Source organism: Doryrhamphus excisus, linkage group LG8 (genome assembly GCF_037039965.1).
Source record: "Doryrhamphus excisus strain RoL-2023G ecotype Guam linkage group LG8, RoL_Dexc_Guam_v1.1, whole genome shotgun sequence".
NCBI classification, from domain to species: domain Eukaryota; kingdom Metazoa; phylum Chordata; class Actinopteri; order Syngnathiformes; family Syngnathidae; genus Doryrhamphus; species Doryrhamphus excisus.
The window spans coordinates 16698360-16721329 of NC_136364.1; the positions used below are offsets into that span (position 1 = coordinate 16698360).

The 22970-nt window shown below is 39.7% G+C and overlaps 1 protein-coding gene across 1 annotated transcript in view; it reads right to left on the reverse strand.

Moving 5' to 3' along the window:
• Positions 1–6231: 6231 nt before the first annotated feature.
• Positions 6232–22970, reverse strand: part of pitpnm3 (PITPNM family member 3) — a 93991-nt gene continuing 77252 nt past the window's right edge. The window contains exons 11-19 of the mRNA XM_078792923.1: positions 20764–20946; positions 20532–20680; positions 16374–16490; positions 12207–12323; positions 11982–12130; positions 9519–9668; positions 9163–9346; positions 8871–8999; positions 6232–8783 (exon numbers count right to left, since the gene is read on the reverse strand). Coding sequence (XP_078649049.1) covers positions 8454–8783; positions 8871–8999; positions 9163–9346; positions 9519–9668; positions 11982–12130; positions 12207–12323; positions 16374–16490; positions 20532–20680; positions 20764–20946 — 1508 coding nt within the window. The 3' untranslated portion in view covers positions 6232–8453. The remainder of the gene's footprint in view (positions 8784–8870; positions 9000–9162; positions 9347–9518; positions 9669–11981; positions 12131–12206; positions 12324–16373; positions 16491–20531; positions 20681–20763; positions 20947–22970) is intronic.

Here is a 22970-nt window from a genome sequence, read left to right on the forward strand (position 1 = left end):
ACGCTGGGCAGCTGTGGTTCATTGAGGAAATTGGAAAAAGATTACAAAGCATAGCATGATCACATCTCCAAGGAAAACTGGTCCACGCGGCAGATTTGGAACATGATAAAGAGCCCAAACACCTTCCCACCGGGATGAAAATTCTAAGCTGAATCCACCTATGGTGGGAGCATCATCGAACGGAATAAGGAAGGTGGAGGAGTGTTACATGTCTAATATCCACCTCTGTACACGCCTCCATTTTTCTTCCCTTGAGAAGATATAATAAAATGGTTGAAGAAATATTAAAGGGATGAATTTCCCTTTTGTGAGATACAGCAGTTATACACTTACTGTACAAATCACAACATTAGGCACACTTGCACATCTAATAATAAAATGACAAAGACGTGCAGTGCAGTTTTGAGGCAAAAATAATGAACATATTGTTGATTTATGGATCTGTTTGCAAAAGCGGATTTTTAAAGAAAATAATAAATAAAAAGTGTCTGCGAGCATGTACCGTATTTTCTGGACTATAAGTCGCTCTGGAGTAGCGAAGTCACGCAAGGCCAAAAATGTGTATGCTAACACAACATAATGTAACACGAACAGTTTTTTCATTTATAAGTCGCTCTGGAGTATAAGTCGCAGGAACAGCCAACCTATGAAAAAAAGTGCGACTTATAGTCCAGAAAATACGGTACTAGTCCTATCGTTTATTGATTGCAGTCAAGTAGGGGGCGCTCTTTTTATTGTTTTTGGAACTTAATTACTGTATTTTCTGGACTATAAGTCGCTCTGGAGTATAAGTCGCAAAAGACCAAAAATGCGTAATTAAGTAAAAAAAAAACATACATAAGTCGTATTTTTTGCGGGTAATTTATTTTATAAACTACTTAACCAAAACAGACATTACGTCATCTTTGAAGGCAAGTTCTAACATTAATAAAAGAATAGAGAACAGGCTGAATAGGTGTAAGATATGCTAACACAATGGTTATTCAGCTACACAAAAATAAACATAAACAGAAAAGATGTCCAGTGTTTATGTAACATAAACTGTTTTTTCATTTATAAGTCGCTCTGGAGTATAAGTCGCAGGAACAGCCAACCTATGAAAAAAAGTGCGACTTATAGTCCGGAAAATACGGTACAAGTCCTATCGTTTACTGATTGCAGCCAAGTAGGGGGCGCTCTTTTTATTGTTATTAGAACTTAATTACCGTATTTTCTGGACTATAAGTCATTCCGGAGTATAAGTCGCACAAGGTCAAAAATGCATAATTAGGTAAAAAAAAACATACATAAGTCATATTTTTTGCGGGTAATTTATTTTATAAACTACTTAACCAAAACAGACATTACGTCCTCTTGGAAGGCAAGTTCTAACATTAATAAAAGAATAGAGAACAGGCTGAATAGGTGTAAGATATGCTAACACAATGGTTATTCAGCTACACAAAAAATAAACATGAACAGAAAAGGTGTCCAGTGTTTATGTAACATAAACAGTTTTTTCATTTATAAGTCGCTCTGGAGTATAAGTCGCAGGAACAGCCAACCTATGAAAAAAGGTGCGACTTATAGTCCGGAAAATACGGTACTAGTCCAATCGTTTACCAATTGCAGCCAAGTAGGGGGCACTCTTTTTATTGTTATTGGAACTTGTATACCGTATTTTCTGGACTATAAGTCACTCCGTAGTATAAGTCGCACAATGCCAAAAATGCATACTTAGGTAGGAAAAAAACATACAAGTCATATTTTTTGCGGGTAATTTATAAAGAATATACATATAATAAAGAACAGGCTGAATAGGAGTAAGATATGCTAACACGCTATAACGTAACATAAACAGTTTTTTCATTTATAAGTCGCTCTGGAGTATAAGTCGCAGGAACAGCCAACCTATGAAAAAAAGTGCGACTTATAGTCCGGAAAATACGGTACTAGTCCAATCGTTTACCAATTGCAGCCAAGTAGGGGGCACTCTTTTTATTGTTATTGGAACTTGTATACCGTATTTTCTGGACTATAAGTCACTCCGTAGTATAAGTCGCACAATGCCAAAAATGCATAATTAGGTAGGAAAAAAACATACAAGTCATATTTTTTGCGGGTAATTTATAAAGAATATATAATAAAGAACAGGCTGAATAGGTGTAAGATATGCTAACACGCTATAACGTAACATAAACATTTTTTTCATTTATGAGTCGCTCTGGAGTATAAGTCGCAGGAACAGCCAACCAATGAAAAAAAATTGCGACTTATAGTCCGGAAAATACGGTACTTAAATCACTGATTGTAACTGAAACCTCCATGCAGCTTCTGACCATATGAGGTGTCATTAACTACATATTTACATGGCAACACCTCATCATCGGACAATATCTAATGTTTTGATTTTTATATGATTTATTGCATTTATTGCAACATTTTGTGAACTCGGGATGCAAGAATTTTCAATCATTTTTACATTATGTACACACAACACTAACGGCTGCAGTTGGGTGGCACTACAGGGAGGTGTACACACACACACACACACACACACACACGGTAAATCATTAAACTGTTCATTACAAACACCGACAGCATGTACAGGAAGGCTTGCATGTTGTATTATTTTTTTTTTTTTCATGTCACCCAAACATGCCATCTTCATTTGCAGTTATAAAACCTCCACGAGGTTAACCACTATAAAAAAATACTGCCGTGTGTACGCAGAACCAGCAGTTGCGTTTTTGTTATCACTTGTATCAAGCAACACAACACACACAATATCAATTACAAAATACAGCATTACATACTGAATCTTAAATACTTTGGTCAATCAACATCAAATACGACTTAAGGCAAAAAAAGCCAACATGTTAACAGGCCCAAAGACAATGAAAATATTTGCTATATTTACACTATTTACTCATAGAAAAATAGGTTTGCAGAGTGGTCGCATGTCCACAAAGTAGAGTCAATACATCCGAAGCGCATCCTTATGAGAATCAGATACAAGAATGCGTGAATGCGAAAAATATGTGACAAACGGATCATGAAAAAAGAACAATACCAATCAAAGCAATATTGCTAATATTCACAACCTTTAAGATATTTTTTTTCTATGTGAATGACAGGAAGAAAAGCTCTGCATTGCTTAGAGGGTGAGAATCTTCAGTGTCACCTGTTGGTTTGCATTTATAAATCAATGCAATATTTTTAAATGGGGAAAATGCATATTTTTGACTTTCTGTGAGGCCTTGAATGCATCCTGGCTGAGTTCTGATTAATAGGGTGGCGGACCCGATGTGACGCTGGCATACCTGTAAGTTTTGAGCGCTGGGCTCGAACCTGTGACCATATAATCCCACTGAGAGTTAAGTCAAGCAGTATTAACCAGGGAGCTAAAAGGACCAGATTGTCATTAAACCGTGCTGCACATTTTTTTGTCAGATATTGAGGTGTCCTATTTTTGTGTTCTGTTGTGGTAACAGCTAAAATTAACACAGATTCAGGAGTTTTTCTTTGAAGCAAAATGGCTCTTTGGATAGTAAAGGTTGCCAACCCCTTGCTCTAGACCCTGAATATAAGACGACTCATATTTTTCAGGCTTTTAAAGAAATACCTACTTAAACTGGGTTCAATACAGTCCAGTCATTCTTTGTTTATTTTGGTTTAATTAGTGCCAGACCAGGCTGCACGGCGGTCGAGTGGTTAGCACGCAAACCTCACAGCTAGGAGACCAGGGTTCTATTCCACCCTCAGCCATCTCTGTGTGGAGTTTGCATGTTCTCCCTGTGCATGCATGGGTTTTCTCCGGGTACTCCGGTTTCCTCCCACATTCCAAAAACATGCTAGGTTAATTGGTGACTCCAAATTGTCCATAGGTATGAATGTGAGTGTGAATGGTTGTTTGTCTATATGTGCCCTGTGATTGGCTGGCCACCAGTCGAGGGTGTACCCCGCCTCTCGCCTGAAGACAGCTGATAAGCGGTAGAAAATGAATGAATGAATGAATATATTATTGATGTATTCACATTTTCTTTAGGGGTTCCTCAAAGCTCTACCTTAGATACCATTTACTTGCCATTGTATAAGTTTCATCTGTCATCTCTTAGCGACCAATGTAAAATAATAATAGTAATAGTAGTAATCTTGCTTAAATTAGGCAAAAAAATTTTTTTAATTTGCTTGCATATGCATACTTGCATACCTCACGAGGGTCGCGGGGGTGCTGGAGCCTATCCCAGCTGTCTTTTGGGCGAGAGGCGGGGTACACCCTGGATTGATGGTCAGCCAATCACAGGGCACATATAGACAAACAACCATTCACACTCACATTCATACCTATGGACAATTTGGAGTCACCAATTAACCTAGCATGTTTTTGGAATGTGGGAGGAAACCGGAGTACCCGAAGAAAAAACCCACACATGCACGGGGAGAACATGCAAACTCCACACAGAGATGGCCGAGGCTGGGATTGAATTGATTGGATTGATTGGGATGGTCTCCTAGCTGTGAGGTCTGCGCGCTAACCACTCGACCGCCGTGCAGCCTGGCTGTAAAACAATGAAACAGTAATGATTTATGACTGTAGTCCACGCACAATAATCCAAATTAATGATCATCCACATAAAAGTGGTGTGTTTGTGCGACACTGAAAACACATTAACTACTAAAAAAACCACATGTTTGTGTACCAGCTGAATCAATAACCACTACATTAGACTTTGGTCGTGTAAATGTTTTTGTTTCTAATTTTGGGGAGGTGGGACCGAGCAAACAAGGTGATATAAGCAGCCTTGCTGGGGCCTCGAGGTCAAAGGTTGAAGCCTGAACGTCCAAGTGCTTCTGCGTGCAGAGATTGCAATGAAGTGTTTACAGTCAGAACTTCTTAGATAAACTTCACAAAGACAAAAAGTGTGTGAAATTGGTGAAAAAGGGTGTCGACTACAGATGAGGCCCTCAGCAGTAGGCGAGGATCCAATCAGCACGCAGATAGAGGCGACGCTTCAAATACAATATGAGCGAAAACGCATTTAATGAAGTTTGTCACATCCGAAGCAAAGTTAACACTCTGATTAATGTTCGCTCTGTGTCAGCGTTATTTGCTCCCACAGGCTCCGGCTGACACACCGCCGCCATCTCTGTGATTGCGCTAACGCCGTCTCCGGATCTGGAAAAAAAGTGGATCAGCTCTTACATAATCATGAGCGCATTTACATTCTGTTGCCCTCCGGAGGCGCCGTTGCTAATAATAGCATCTTTTACTCAGGTTGCCACGGGAAATTTTTTTTGGGGGGGGATTTGTCAGCATGCAACGCTATCACATAAGAAAATACAGCCTTTTGCACACCTTTTCCCCCACATTGTGCTTCCTTTCTTCTACCTTTTACCACCTATGCATTAAAAAGGGACCCTTTGTGTTGAGTTCTGGACTCCTATAGAGCAGCTGCACATAATAACCGGCACAAAAAGCTTTTTTGATCTTCCAGACTCTTGGTCACAATCCCTTTGCTCCCTGTATGCACACTCAATAATGTTACAGAGTCCGATTATGCTAAGAGTCCACTTGGCCGGCGCCAGTTGGTGCCAGTTCACACCAATGAAATTTGCAGTGTCGCCAATAAGATGACTAGTGGCGTGCAGTGGCTCCCAACTGGCTCGTGGTGGCCCGTAAGAGCAGCAAAAATTGAGTTTGGCGGCAAGAAAATTTCAAAATGTTTAAATTATTCGGCCACCAAGTGGAACCAAATATCGCAAACAATCTGGCCTATTGGAATCCACTGGAATGTAATGGCACGAGCCAAGTTGCACCGATGACGCTAAGAGTCCACTCAGTCGGCGCCAGTTGGTGCCAGTTGGCACCAATGCAATTTGCAGTGTCGCTGATAAGGTGCCTCGTGGCATGCAGTGGCTCCCAACTGGCTTGTGGTGGCCCGTAACAGCAACAAAAATTGAGTTTGGCGGCAAAAAAATTTCAAAATGTTTAAAATCTTCGTCCACCAAGTGGAACCAAATATCACAAACAATCTGGCCTATTGGAATCCACTGGAATGTAATGGCACAAGCCAAGTTACACCGATGATGCTAAGAGTCCACTCGGCCGGCGCCAGTTGGTGCCAGTTCGCACCAATGAAATTTGCAGTGTCTCCAATAAGGTGCCTAGTGGCTCAAACTGCCTCCCAATTGGCTTGTGGTGGCCCGTAACAGCTGCAAAAAATTGAGTTTGGCAGCAAAAAAATTTCAAAATCTTCGTCCACCAAGCGGAACCAATCTGGCCGATTTGAATCCACTGGAATGTAATGGCACGAGCCAAGTTGCACCAATGATGCTAAGAGTCCACTGGGCCGGCGCCAGTTGGTGCCAGTTCAAGCCAAAGATTATGTGATTGGCGCGAACTGGCGCGAATTCGCGAGAACTGGCGCGAATTCGCGAGAACTGGCGCAAACTGGTGAGAACTGGCGCGAACTGGCGCGAATTGGCACGGGCCCAGCGGACTCCTAGCATTACTTACACAAAATAAACACAGTTAGGACACTTCTAACTTATCTACAGCTTGCTCTTCTGACTCTTCAAAAACCAAGTAACGTTGGAAAGGTGTTTTTCTCCAACCACTCCAACCACTTCTGCCTGATGCTTGCCTTTTTAGGCACGCAGAGCAGGGTTGCTGGGCATGCCCATATAAGGAAGTTCAGGTTGCATTGACGTCAGCTTGCACAGCCATTCAAAACTGCTTTCAGGGGTCACTTCCAAATGCACAAATCAGCAAATCAGAGCTTTTCTGCTTGTCACTCACACCCACCAGTGACCTGGAGAGAGTCGGGAACTGCTTGAAAAAAGCAAGTAATTTTTTTTTTTAACCGCAATCTACTAGTTGTTATTTTTGTCTTAAAAACATGTTTCCAAAGAAGCGCCTTAAAAAAAAAGAGTTATATTCGTGTTGCTGTATATTTGGGTCAATATGGTAATTGCAAGGGAATACAAATAAACGTGACTAAAAAAGCAATGCACTTTCAAGGGCACTTCATTAAGTACATATACACACATTTTGTTCAATCCAATGCAAGAACTGGATCAAAAAGTGTTCATAATGTAATAATTCTCACTTTTGATGTAACAATACCCAACATGTAAGTAATTAGTAATTAGTAATATGTCAGTAATTAGTAATTCTACACGACAGAAAACCACAATAATACATTAAAAATGCTGGAAGGTGATACGGAATTAATTGCATCACAACTAATCATAGCAAAGTTACAATTCAGTGCAAATATGCCCTGAATGGCTGTGAGCAGAAAAATTACAGCATTGCTGATTGGATGCTTAGTTATTGCAATCTGGCCAATGACACGGCGTTGTTGCTTCCATGCCTTTAAGGTTATTTTGCAACAGATTAGTTTGGGGGCTGAGGAAAGTAATAAGTCAAGGTTATCTGATCCGATGATTAAATCTGAATGGTTATGGTTTAATTTCATTTGAACATGCATCAGATTACAATTGAATGCATCACATAATCAGTTCACAGTTCCACATGTCCAAAAGGAGTAGGAAGAAGCAAAGCTTATTAGATCCTACTCCTCCATCTGCTACATTTACAATCAGTAACTGTTACATTTGTTCACTTCCTGCTTTCCTAATTTTTTTTTTTTAATTTTTAATTTTTTTTTTTGTCAGGTACCATAGTACCATACTACTATAGTACCATAGTAAGTGTCAATATAGTGATATATATAGCACATCATGACTGGTTCAAGACTCTTCATCCTTGTATTTAGCAAACATCAACTGCTTGTATTGTTTCTTGAATTGGCTCATCGTTGTGCATTGTTTGACTTCCTTACTCAATCCATTCCATAGTTTGATTCCACATACTGAAATGCTATGGCTTTTTAACATAGTCCTAGCATATAAGTGTTTCAAATGTAGTTCTTCCCTGAGATCAGATTTCTCCTCTCTTGTAGAGAAGTATTGGATGACATTTTTAGCTAATTGGTTATTTTTAGCCTTATGCATTATTTTAGTTGTTTAAATATTAACTATATCAGCAAGTTTAAGTATTTGTGATTTTAGAAATAAGGAGTTAGTATGTTCTCTGTAGGCGGCATTATGAATTATCCTTACTGACCTTTTTTGCAGTACATTATTGAGTGAAGATTGCTTTTATAGTTATTACCCCATATTTCCACACAATAAGGCAATCAGTCAATCAGTTATGTTATGGTGTTGCTGATTGAAAACGAGTAAAACAGCATGAAGTGTATTTTCTTATAGAATTTATGCATCCTAAACACCTTCTACATCTGGATGGTATCATCCAAAAGTGAGTATTATTATTTTTAGTAAAGGTAGACGTTGTGATTCAGATCTTGTATTGGATTCATTAGAATTATTCCATTCACAAAAACTTTACAATCTAACCTCGGTCTTCACTCTAATTGTCCTCCTCGTGCGTCTCCTCATCAGCATCAGGGAGTGGTGTCTCCACGATGCATGGAGGCCCGCCCCCACACACCATGACCCCCTCCACCACCGCCTCCCCCTCCATGGTGGTCCTTATCTGACTCTGGTTGGCTCTGGGCGCGTTCCGGCTTGGGGTTGGGCGTGCAGGGCGGGTCAGGCTGCTGGACCGACATGGTCCTCCGTAGGTGGGTGCGCTTACACAGGAAATCTGGCTTGGCGGTGAGCCCAAAGGAGCCTTTCCTGAGGACCATGCGGACTGAGGGGGATTTTTTTGGTCGAGCTCTGTGGCCAAATTGGAGAGAGGAGAGATGTGCTGCGTAGCCCTCACTCAGGAACTAGACGCACCAGGAAGTAGTGAGAGGATTCAGGTATATTATTGTAATAACGCCCCCCCACCCCCAGAAAGAGCCCAAATGACCTACCTGGCATTGGTTCTGGTACTTCTTTGATGGTCTGCCCACAATTTGAATCTGTGAGGGGCCGAGGCCGAGCATGTTGTAAACAGAGATGTCCTTCATGGATCCATAAGCCGAGTTGATCTTAATGTGACACTGACCACACAGGAAATAATCATTATAAGATATATGCAGTACCTTTGTAGTACAACCTCCGACTTTATGACATTGGGTTAATACAGAAGAGTATTGTTAGTATTTTATACTTCCTGACTTTTCAATCTGTTACTTTTGCCCACGATCAGACTTGCTTATTTACCTCCTGGATGAGGTTTCGTAGGAAGATGGTCTTCTGTCGCAATGGATCGTGAACCAAACCCTCGGAGAAGAAGATCATCCCATGAGGAAAGTTATGCTGCGATAACCAGGACACCACACGTTGTTTCTGCATATCAGGACGACCTGTGATGTAAATGATCAGGTAGCCCAAGTCTTGCCAGTGCCTGGAAAAATAAACATAATGTCCCAACTGCAGAACCCACTCGGAACCAGCAAGTAATCCATCTATAGCGTCCATTTTTTAATGCATGAGAATATCCACAAGATGTCACATTGTGATTGTCTACAGAATTTGTGATACGGATACAAGATATGTCCAATTCATGGAGAACCAACCTGACAACATCCACTGCACCGGGGCGGACCTTGGGATCGCTGCCCATGATTGACACACTGGCAGCAAAGGAGCCATCGATGCTGAAGACTACACACTCCATGCCACGAGGCAGCACTGTCAGGTAGGCATCCGCTGACGTCTGATCTCCCCTTGAAGGTAATGGTAATGGTAATGGTTTAATTTCATTTGAACATGCATCAGATTACAATTGAATGCATCACAATGCATCACCGTTCCACATGTCCAAAAGGAGTAGGAAGAAGCAAAGCTTATTAAATCCTACCCCTCCATCTGGAACTTTTACAATCAGTCACTGTTTCATTTGTTCACTTCCTGCTTTCCTAATATAATTTAAATTTGTGTATTATTTTTTAAAATGAAATTATAAAATTATAAAATTATTAAATTATCAAATTATCAAATTATCAAATTATCAAATTATTAAATTATTAAATTATTAAATTATTAAATTATTAAATTAGTACATTAGTACATTAGTAAATTATTAAATACATTTTTTATACTCAATAACATTATTAAATTTTATTAAATTATTAAATTTAATTATATTATACATTTCTAATTTTTTATTAGTTAATTTTTAATTTTTTTATTTATTTTTGCATGTTTTTATTTTTTGTCACATACCAAAGTACAAGGTGATATGACCATCCAATGACATAATGGGTATCATAGTAAGTGTTGGATGACATTTTAGGTAATTGGTTATTTTTAGCCTTATGCATTATTTTAGCTGTTTGAAGATGAACTATATCAGCAAGTTTAAGTATTTGTGATTTTCAGAAATAAGGAGTTAGTATGTTCTCTGTAGGCGGCATTATGAATTATCCTTACTGACCTTTTTTGCAGTACATTTAGCGAGTGAAGATTGCTTTTATAGTTATTACCCCATATTTCCACACAATAAGTAAGATATGGTAGAATCAAAGAGCAATAAAGAGTGTGGAGTGATTTCTGATTGAGAACAAATTTTGCTTTGTTCAATATTGAAATATTTCTGGCCATTTCTGGTTGTTTCGGGTGGAAAAGAAAAAAGCTGCTTTAGTGTCGTCATCATTATCACACAGTTTCATGGACTATGTACTCTCAAGTCCTAAAGTTAGATTCAAGGTATTTGTTTGCTACTCTCCCGCCTGGGACTGGGACCGATTGTGTTGTCAGCATCTTCCTTATCCGGTCTACTTTGAGTCCAGCGGCTTCTCTTCCAGCGGGTTTCTTCCAAGTCAGATTGTTTTTATTTATTCATAAACTCTGATTCTGAGTTCCTGCCTGTCCTGTACTGCTGTTTTGGGAGTGTGCGTACTGCAGAAATCCCTGTCTGGGTGTTCTTTCTTTGCCTGAGACTGGCTGTCTAGCTCATTCATTTTTATCATATGATATAGATGAATGTATGGTATGTATATTATGATGGCCATGATGAATGTAATTTAGGTTGTCAATTGATTAAAATATTTGATTGTGATTAATCACATTTTGTCCACAGTTAACTCACAATTAATCACATTTAATCGCAGATGGAAATAATTTTTCATCTATAATAAGTATAGGGGCTGCACAGCGGACGAGTGGTTAGCGCGCAGACCTCACAACAAGGAGACCGTAGTTCAATTCCACCCTCTGCCATCTCTTGCCATCTCTGTGTGGAGTGTGCATGTTCTCCCCGTGCATGCGTGGGTTTTCTCTGGGTACTCCGGTTTCCTCCCACATTCAAAGACAGCTGGGATAGGCTCCAGCGCCCCCCGCGACCCTCGTGAGGATAAGTGGTAAAAAATGAATGAATGAATGAATAATAAGTATTGATCGCTTTGTGGTAAACGATTCGATGTGCAACTACAACAATAATTACATCAAATTTTATGTAAAGGGATCAATTTGGGAATTATTATTATTTATAAAAAAATATTATTTTAAAAATACAGTCAGCTAGCATATTTTTGTATTACTATTTTTATTATTTATTATTAGCATATTAGCTTTTAAACTTGCCCACAAACGTTCAGCAAATACAAAATATGAGCAAGTGAGACCTCTCACATTAACATGTTTTTGTTTATTTGTGTCAGCTCAAAATAACATTTTTATATTTATGATACTGGTTTTAAATTATAAATGTTTGTGAGTAAAAAAAAGCCTATTTAGGAACATTGAGAAGAAATTATTATTATTAAATAAATGCACCTTTTTTTCATGAAATGCACAAATGAAAATACCTAAAACATAGGGCAATAGTCATAAAACATTTCATCCAAATTGCAAACCTAATGTTATTTCATTTCTGTATTACAGTAAATATTATTTTATTACAATACTCTATTTTGACGAAGTTTTTGAATGTTTAATGCGATTGTTGACAGTCATTGAACGCACCAACGCATCGTTCTCTGATGCAACGCACTTTGAGTGTTAATGTCGCAAATTATTATTATTGTTGAGACACTTACTTGACCACCATTTTAATAGGGTAGACTCCCAGGCCAAGCTTCTTGTCACTAGGTATGGTGTAGGTGACCCTACCGCTGCTGTTGGTCACCTCGGTGTCAAAGTGCACCCAGCGTCCAGACTGGGGTTGCGTCATCAGCAGGATGTCCACCTAGTAAACACAAACACACGGTTCATTAGCGCTAGTGGCTGGAGGCTGATGAAGAAATGAGAGTCTGGGGAGCTACCTTTTCTCCAGTTAGCGTCACCATATCCAAGGGGCCATACATGAAGCGGCCCACCAGTGTCTGAGGTCCGTCCTCTGTGGCGATGATGTCATTCACTCTATGGTTGGCGGTGACGTTCTGCCAGGACACAAGGAAACCATTGCTAGCGTTGAAAATGTTTCTGGTTTTTGTCCTTTTAGAACAAATTAATAAAGAAAACTTAGAAGGCTGCAAGGCAGTCGAGTGGTTAGCGTGCAGACCTCACAGCTATGAGACCAGGGTTCAATTCCACCCTCGGCCATCTCTGTGTGGAGTTTGCATGTTCTCCCCGTGCATGTCTGGGTTTTCTCCGGTTTCCTCCCACATTCCAAAAACATGCTAGGTTAATTGGCGACTCCAAATTGTCCATAGGTATGAATGTGAGTGTGAATGGTTGTTTGTCTATATGTGCACTGTGATTGGCTGGCCACCAGTCCAGGGTGTACCCCGCCTCTCGCCCGAAGACAGCTGGGAAAATGAATTAAACAGTGTTTAAATGAAATGTATACATTTGTGTAGACATGAAAATATGTCGGGGCTGCACGGTGGACAAGTGGTTACCACATGGGCCACACAGCTAGGCGACCCAAGTTCGATTCCAAATTCGGCCATCTCTGTGTGGAGTTTGCGAGTTCTCCCCGTGCATGCGTCGGTTAGCGCATGGGCCACACAGCTAGGAGACCTGTGTTCAATTCCAGATTCGGCCATCTCTGTGCGGAGTTTGCATGTTCTCCCCGTGCATGCATAGGTTAGCACGCGGGCCACACAGCTAGGACACACGAGTTCGATTCTAGATTCGGCCATCTCTGTGCGGAGTTTGCATGTTCTCCCCGTGCATGCGTCGGTTTTCTCCAGGTACTCCGGTTTCCTCCCAAAAACATACTAGGTTAATTGGCGACTCCATATTTGTCTATATGTGCCCTGTGATTAGCTGGCGACCAGTCCAGAGTGTACCCCGCATCTTGCCTGAAGACAGCTGGGATAGGCTCCAGCACCCCCACGATTCAAAATATGTCATAACATCGTCAAAACTGTATAAAAAATGGCTGGATGGTCAGTTAATGCCAAGCATCTTTAATATTGCAGTTAATGGCAGACTTCCTCCCCACATTATTCCATGTAGTATTCTTTAAGCCTGACACCCTTTGTGTCTCTGTGTGTGTCTGTCTGTGTGTGTGACATATGTGCAGCTCTGTAAACCTGGATGGCTGATGTAGCGTCTGTGTGTTGCATCTTAGAATGTCACCCCCGAGCACAATCACAGGAAAGTACAGTGGGACCTGCGTGAGTGTTGACTCAGTGTCAGGGTGTCCTTGTCTTGTCTCTAACCGGTACACAAATGCAACTCAAAACAAGTAGTTTGACGTCAAAACATTTTGCAAACATTTCATCAGCATTGCAAACAGGTTTTTTTTTTTTTTTTACTACCTGAAAACACCCTCACATTCCCTCTCTCACTTAATAGCAGCAATGAATGTGAGTCACCATGTTGTTTCACCACATCCGCTAATGATAATTGATTTAAAGGATGTGACATGGAAGGGAGTCCAACATTTCCAGCTGTTTTCCCTCATTAGGTTCGTTCGAGTAAATGCTTTATCAGAGCATCCAACATGGCAGCTACTGGCATGAGGAAGGCCTCAGCATCCACTCACAGGGATGCTATGTGCAAAGTACAAGTGGGTGTGTGTGTGACCCCTGACTCCGAAAGAGCAGGAAGCAACAAGCACACGAGTAGATCCAGATGGGATGAGGACCTTCTAACAAGCCGAGGGGAGTCAGGAATTGAAGCGTCGGAAGAGTGTCACTCTGCAGCAGATGAGCTGGCAGGAACCAAATTGAATCAGCCTGGACTATAAACCCTCAACACAGTCAATGGCGTTCCAGTGGGAGATATAACCCACATAACCCACAAACACAAGGCAAAAGCACTATTAGGACTACTATAAAACATATTGCAAATGTTACAAGAATAAGCCTGTATTGTAATGTATAAATTGCATTGGAATACACCACATAGTACAATCCACAGTTGCACATGTCCGCATGTTCACTTCCTGTATTCCAAATGTACTCTATGCCAATTTTAATACATCAGTGTCCTTGAACCTAAATAAAACTAAAATCATGCTGAAAGGACACGCAGCAGCAAATACAAATAGATGGTGTAGACATTGAAAGGGTGAAATAAATTTCTGGGGATCACAATATATGAAAATATGAGCTGGAAACCTCATATTACAAATATACAACATAAAGTGGCCAGAAATATTTCAATATTGAACAAAGCAAAATTTGTTCTCAATCAGAAATCACTCCTCTGGTTCTACCATATCTTACTTATTGTGTGGAAAAATATGGGGTAATAACTATAAAAGCAATCTTCACTCGCTAAATGTACTGCAAAAAAGGTCAGTAAGGATAATTCATAATGCCGCCTACAGAGAACAAACGAACTCCTTATTTCTAAAATCACAAATACTTAAACTTGCTGATATAGTTCATCTTCAAACAGCTAAAATAATGCATAAGGCTAAAAATAACCAATTACCTAAAAATGTCATCCAATACTTCTCTACAAGAGAGGAGAAATATGATCTCAGGGAAGAACTACATTTGGAAAAACACTTATATGCTAGGACTACGTTAAAAAGCCATAGCATTTCAGTATGTGGAATCAAACTATGGAATGGATTGAGTAAGGAACTCAAACAATGCACAACGATGAGCCAATTCAAGAAACAATACAAGCAGTTGATGTTTGCTAAATACAAGGATGAAGAGTCTTGAACCAGTCATGATGTGCTATATATATCACTATATTGACACTTACTATGGTACCCATTATGTCATTGGATGGTCATATCACCTCGTACTTTGGTACGAGGTACATTATTTAAAAAAAAACAAAACCCAAAAAACCCTTAAACTGTATTATGGAAAGCAGGAAGTGAACAAATGTAACAGTTACTGATTGTAAAAGTACCAGATGGAGGGGTAGGATTTAATAAGCTTTGCTTCTTCCTACTCCTTTTGGACATGTGGAACTGTGAACTGATTATGTGATGCATTCAATTGTAATCTGATGCATGTTCAAATGAAATTAAACCATTACCATTACCAAAAAGACAGTATAACAATGTGGTAAAATAGGAGTCAGAGATACTACAACATTTAAGCAGAATTCACATGTTTTTAGTGTATTTTCTAGGATTTCCGACTACACTTAAAAGATGATAAGACTATCCACTTGTGAGTGTTTGTGAATGCACCTCATGAGAGTGTGCTGAGAATGAGTAAGAGACGTGTTATTAAATAATTCACGCCTTTAACCTGTCATTTTTGACAACCGTTGTTGAAATATTGAGTTAAAAGAGGTTCTTTCGCAAGAATAGGTACAAATATCATTTTTCGAATAATTTCTGTGCTAAAAATGTGAGACCTCTACAATCAATTGTTATGCTGATCTATTTTTATCAAATTACTATGCTATTCTTTTATCGTCGTAGCCTTTTTCTTGTGGAAAATATGACTTTTTATCATTTTCAAGGTTGAGAAAACATTGAAGGGAGTGGAGGGTGCAATTGCTATGGCTCCACCCCCCCTTTTTCACCCTCCTCTGGTGCAAGTCTTTGAGTTCTTATGTTGTAAAATGTGCTTATTTGTGCCTATACTATACTCTCCTATCAGAACTTACAGTTCATAAAATGTATTATTTTTATTATGCTTTGACTGTGGAAGCGATTATTTAGAATTGCATTATTTAAATCATTCGTATCAGCGACCTTCGACCCTCCGCTGTACTTCAGGCATTGCCATGGCAATCTGGTTACACACAATTCTATTGCAAGGAGAAAGAAAGACTAACTAAATTCATGCTTTTTGAATGGCAAAGTGACCTTGATTGTTCTATGCAGAAAGCCTCAGAGGCACGGAATAATTGTGCAATGTCTGCCAGCTTGAGTCCATCAAGGCAAAAAGTGCAGGCGGGATTTTAAGACATTCAGACTATCCACGCGCCAAAGCACTGCAATCACAGCGGTTTATGATAAGTGTATTATTAGTCTGAATAGAAGCGGTACATTCGGCATGTAAACAAAGAGAGAAAAGTAGTAGACATTTATGCAACACAATGAAAATGTTGTGTACCCGTAGTTTGACATGTGTCCTCCTCCTGAGCCATTTTTCCCGCGGGCTGGAGGGTGAGAAGGGTGCCGAGTCCAGATTGTCCGCCTCCTGTGTCTTCATAAAGTCACACCGCATGAGCTGGGAGGAAATAATAACAGTAAACGCTTACGTAGAACCACACAATAACAACAACAACAATGAGACAAAAGAGATGGTATAATCTGTTATGGCAAAAATACATAAAGCTTAATACTGAAACTGAATTCTGGTATGTTATTGTCGACTGTTTGCTTGATCCTTGAGAGGTTATTTGCTCAAATAAAGAAAAAAAACAACATTCTGCTTTATTTCAACAAATTACTTCGACTGCTGAACCGTTAAAACCAAGCCAAATTAGGATTCAAGGGTTAGATTCTTCATAGCACTCATAGCATCTCATCCCCATGGGATCTGTCAGGGATCATCATGATTCTTTTCCTCAACTGTGATCAAAGTGATGTGGGATCCTACCGCCCTGTTTCTTCGCTTCTCCTCTTTGTTCAGTTGGGTTTCATTGTGTTCCCTTTTTTCGACAGATTTGGTCCCTCGCTTTGTGTCTTTTGCATTCCTGTTTCTTACATTCTTTGTGCTTCTTCATTCCCTTGTGTCTTCTTCTTTATGCCTGCATATTCCTGTACTTATTTTCTTGCATGCTGCAATACGTTGTGTTGTGTTGCCGGGTTTGTTCCCCCTATTTGTCTCTATGTTGGCATACTTGTATTTCTCTTATGGTACATTTCTATGCTTGTAAAGGGTCAGGAAAAATGATCTGACACATTTGTAGGTTAAATAAAAGTAAAATAAAGTAAAGAAACAAAAAAGTCTTTTTATTTTCGAAAAGGAGACAAAAGTTCAATTAATAAAATAAAAATAAAAAATAATAAAAAAGAAAAATAAAAGCAAAATAAAATAAAGAAACAAAAGTATTTTAATAAAATAAAATAAAAATAAAAAATAATAAAAAAAGAAAAATAAAAGCAAATAAAGAAACAAAAAGTTCAATCCCACCCACGGCCATCTCTGTGTGGAGTTTGCATGTTCTCCCCGTGCATGCGTGGGTTTTCTCCGGGTACTCCGGTTTCCTTCCACATTCCAAAAACATGCTAGGTTAATCAGCGACTCCAAATTGTCCATAGGTAAGAATATGAGTGTGAATGGTTGTTTGTCTATATGTGCCCTGTGATTGGCTGGCCACCAGTCCAGGGTGTACCCCGCCTCTTGCCCGAAGACAGCTGGGATAGGCTCCAGCACCCCCGCGACCTTCGTCAGGATAAGCGGTAAAAAATGAATGAATGAATGAATGAATATATTATTGATGTATTCACATTTTCTTTAGGGGTTCCTCAAAGCTCTACCTTAGATACCATTTACTTGCCATTTACTTGCCATTTCATCTGTCATCTCTGCACAAAAGCAAAGTTCTAAAATAATATAATATATAAATAGCTGCACGGCGTTGAGTGGTTAGCGCGCAGGCCTCACACCTTGGAGACCCAAGTTCAATTCCACCCTCGGCCATCTCTGTGTAGAGTTCGCATGTTCTCCCCGTGCATGCATGGGTTTTCTCCGGGTACTCTGGTTTCCTCCCACATTCCAAAAACCTGCTACGTTAATTGGCAACTCCGAATTGTCCATAGGTATGAATGTGAGTGTGAATGGTTGTTTGTCTATATGTGCCCTGTGATTGGCTGGCGACCAGTCCAGGGTGTACCCCGCCTCTCGCCCAAAGACAGTTGGGATAGGCTCCAGCACCCCCGCGACCCTCGTGAGGACAAGCGGTAGAAAATGAATGAATGTATGAATAAATTTTTGAAAAGTTAATATAAGGCCATCTTGCACTTCGATCTTGGTAGACATGATCCCGTACCATCAGGAAACGCCATCTTGTTATGGGTTACCAACTTAAGAGATACTGAATCTGCATTGAAAGGAAAATCAACCGACTGACCTCGCACCGCCAGAACCAAAAATAAAAATACTTTTTTGTTTCTTTACTTTATTTGCCTTTTTTTAAACCTACAAATGTGTCATATCATTTTGCCTGACCCTGTATTTCCATTGTGTTAACCCATGTTCACTATGTTCTTGGTTGTTTTTATTCTCTTGGGTTTAACTCTTACTTCAGTCATGGTCTGTTGCTTAGCTACATATTCAGATACATTTTATTGACGTCTATGTTGTTTGTTCACCATGTGTGTTTCTTCGATTATATCTGGGAATCGCCTGTTTGTTTTACCATTTGGTTTGTTCCCTTTTGGTTTCTTTCTTTGTGGTCCTTTGCTAGTTCTTTTGTAGCACCATGTTACCTTATATTGCACGCAATCCACCAAGCTTTTTGCACATCTGGTCCCCACGAGGTCATTGATTTTATGCATTTCACACATTTATCAACAGGCGACAGCCATGGATCGATGTTAAGTGTTAAGCTTGCATGGCTGAAGTTATTCTGGGGTTAATATTGAAGTTAACCTGTCAATCAACAAGACAGATGTATGTCATGCAAATACCCTCACACACTTCAGGAAGCGCAACGATTAAAAATAGAAACAACAGTTTCACAGACCCACAAACTAATAGAAAACGTATATATCACGGTAAATATATGTTTTGGTTAACACACTGCCAGTCCTTAAAGGCTGAGATATAAGTATACATAAGTATATTCTTCAAAATGTTATCATCTTGAATATGTTTGATGTTGTGACTCTAAAAGGCATCCATAAGCCGCTTTGGAACATGCTGTACCTTCAACAAGCATCCTTAGTACAGCATCTTTTTCAACTATAGAATTTGTACCACCTGAAACTCCACTAGGAACGCAGCTGGATAAGCTGGAATTAATAACGCATCAAGTCACGAGTGCAAAAAAACACAGAAACAAGACAAGATGGAACTGCTGACACGGAAGTTATGATGTAAAAACAGAAGAATGCTATTAAAAATACTGCTGGACATACAAAGATCCCATTGAGTCTTTTATAATTGTATCTAAACCACTGAGTTTTTTCTAGTGGTGCCTTCAAATAGTCAATTTTAGGATGATTTTTTTTGTGGCGACGGGTGTATTGTATAGTTCTTAGCTGCTGTTCAGGGTGTGGGCTACAGATGGCAGTAACGTTCTGCAAAATACAAAATACAGTGATGTGAAAAAGTTCCTGATTCCTTATTATTCCTTAAATACATTTAAATATTAGTCAATTACAACAACAAGAGGGTAGAATTCAAGGCTCCAATTATCACAGCTTCCAGGTCCGGAAGTAGCAAAACAGTCCCAGACCATCACACTACCACCACCATATTTTACTGTCGGTATGATGTTCGTTTTCTGAAATGTGCCGTTACTTTTACGCCAGATTTAATGGGACACACATCTTCAAAAAAGTTCAACTTTTGCCTCATCAGACCAGAAAGTATTTTCTTAAAGGTTTTGGGGATATAACAAGATATTTTTTGGCAAAATTGATACAATGTTCTTTGTGTTCAGCAGGGTTTTGTTTTGCAGGCTGTTTTTGTCATGTGTCTTTCTTATGGTAGTTCTTTGGATGTTGTTGTGGGGTCTTTTGTGACCTCTTGGATTGGATGAGTCATCGCTGCACTCTTGGGGTCATTTTATTTGGCCAGGATTTTTTTTGGGGGGGGGGTCAGCAATCACTTTTTCATACAGGGCCAGGTGAGTTTGGATTTTTGGAATTTTTGGATTTTTGTGTTGAATTGTGCTGTTGTGTTGTCATGACTAAAAATTAAATGTGTTTGGTCTGAAACATTTAAGTGTGACAAAAAATAAATAAATCAGGAAGGGGGCAAACATTTTTTCACACCACTTTACGTCAAGTTAAGTCAATTAAGTCAATTGTTTTTGTCTTAAATCGCCCATTATGTTACAAAATTAGCTTGTGCTAATCAAGAATTGAAAATTACAAATATCACTAGCTTCAGTGGCACAATACAAACTTTAAATGCTAGGAAGACCGTCAAAGATAGTTCTAGAGCTTTGTACATGTAAACCAACAGATGGTGTCAGAGCTTTTTGTCCTGTCACTCACGCATACATCTTGATCCAGTGTCATTTCAGCCAGCTTTTTGAGTGGTTTGAAGCTTTTCATGCTGTTTCTTTAACCCGGTAGCATGCGGCTTGCCTACCTGTCTGAGGATAAAGGCCGCGACGTCGGTGGACTCCCAGTAGGACGCATGAAAGAGGTGAGGCAGAGCCACTGTCGGGAAGGCAGTCAACACATCGGGGCAGTACAGCGAGTAATCCAACCTCTTCGATCCCCACCAGCTACTGGAAACTGATGCAAAAAAACCCCAAAAACAAATCAATGACCAGATAACTGTACAAGTTATCCAACAAAGCCCCTCTGCTCCTACTCACTGTTAGCAATGGTGTTACCCAGCTGATGGCCGCCAGACCCGATCGACATTCCGCTTTCCACGCTGGTCACGCTGACTCGACGCACTCTCTCTTCTCCTGTTCCGATTGACTTGGTCTCTGAGGACGACTGTGCAGTCTGCTCACCATCCATAAACACGTTGGGATGGCTTTGGATACTCTCCGCTTGAAAAGAAGAGAAAACAAAATAAAAAAAAAACTGGCTTCAGTCTTTTAAAATCTATGCTGTTACTTTGGCAAATAATAGCAACTTCTCGTTGAGTATGGATTAGTGTTTTATTGAAGGAACAGGAACAAAAACTGCTTCTCATCGCGGTGTTAAAGTGAATCGTAATTACTTTTAGAAAGCCTCTTTGTTGCTGCTGATAGCAAGAATATGGCTTCTTTTTCCCGGCCCTGCTGATAACACAATATGAGGATGTGTGATTTTATACCAATAAAAAGAGCACACTCAAACAGGAAGTTAAATCCATCCACACTCTAACCCTAATTCATGAAAAAAATAAAAATTTTAGGTCACGTGTCTCTCTCAAAACGAGCCTCCTGCACCAAGCTGACATGTGACACACAACCCAATCGGATCTAATCAATACCAAACAAGTATTGTTTGTATCATGTTATTTACTCAGGCCCATTTGGACTAATTTACAACAGTCCATGATGGAGGGAACCGAAAGGATGGTGGGCAGGGGAAAAAAAAAAAGGGAACATGAACTGAACATGTTGATGCTTATGTTGCCTGTTCTTGTTGTTGTTGCTTCCTTCCTGTGTCCTTACCCATTTTCATTTCCTTACAGTAAGGGTAGTAAGGATAATTCATAATGTAATTATGAATAATTACGTCATTGTATGGTCATATCACCTCGTACTTCAGTACGGGACAAAAAAAAAACTGAAACTATATTAGGAAAGCAGGAAGTGAACAAATGTAACAGTTACTGATTGTAAAAGTACCAGATGGAGGGGTAGGATTTAATAAGCTTTGCTTCTTCCTACTCCTTTTGGACATGTGGAACTGTGAACTGATTATGTGATGCATTCAATTGTAATCTGATGCATGTTCAAATGAAATAAAACCATTACCATAACAAGCTTCACCTGTGTACAGTTTTTCCATGTTTATGTAATAGTCTTCCCTTTGTCCCCTGCCAGTTCTTTATCAAGCCTTGTCTCCTTGTAAGTGTTCTCGCCTAGTTTTGCAGTCTAATAGGATGAATCGAATACACACCGCATAATGTGTTATGTACTGACCGGAATATGTGGCAATTGCTTTTTCATGACCTGTTTCTGGAAAAATGTTTGGAATGTTTTTTTTCCCAACATCGGGTTTTTTCATGTACATGTTTTTTAAATGTAGTCAATATAGAGTAGGAGAAAAAGTGGGGCTGCACGGCGAAAGAGTGTTCAGCGCTCAAGCCTCGCAGCTAGGAGACCCGAGTTCAATTCCACCGTCGTTGTGGAGTTTGCATGTTCTCCCCGTGCATGCGTGGGTTTTCTCCGGGTACTCCGGTTTCCTCCCACATTCCAAAAACATGCTAGGTTAATTGGCGACTCCAAATTGTCCATAGGTATGAATGTGAGTGTGAATGGTTGTTTGTCTATATGTGCCCTGTGATTGGCGACCCTGATAAGACTAAGCAGTTGAAAATGAACGATAGAATGAATGAAAAAGTAAGTGGTGGAAAGTGCTCGCACATGTTGAGTCCTCATAACATTCACATAACAAAAAGCTGAATAATGACCACAATAACAAGCACTAAATAACACAAGTTTCCAGCTGGAAAGACTCTAAATAAAGCAGCAGATGCAGTCGAACGTTAGATTGTTAGGAACCACAATCCGCAACAGAATACAAATGATACCATGCCTTCGTGGCTATGCGCTATAGGATCAGATGTCATTAATAAATTCTCAAGTCCATTCAAGGTAGATTTGCTAGCGTAATGAAGATGGGCTTGAATCGGATTAAATGAGGAGCTTCTTTTCTCCTCCACATACCGAAATTGTAAGCAAGAGTGCGCATCCACAGGTGAGTGACCGTGAATGCATAACACCCACTAATGAAGCCTGAACCTGACTGAAAGGTCCACGGATGCCCGCATTAAGAAACTTGCAAAAACTTGCAAGAAGTGGAAGAGAAACATTATGCCGGAAAATTTTTGAAACAGTCAACTTTTGAGACTAGAATA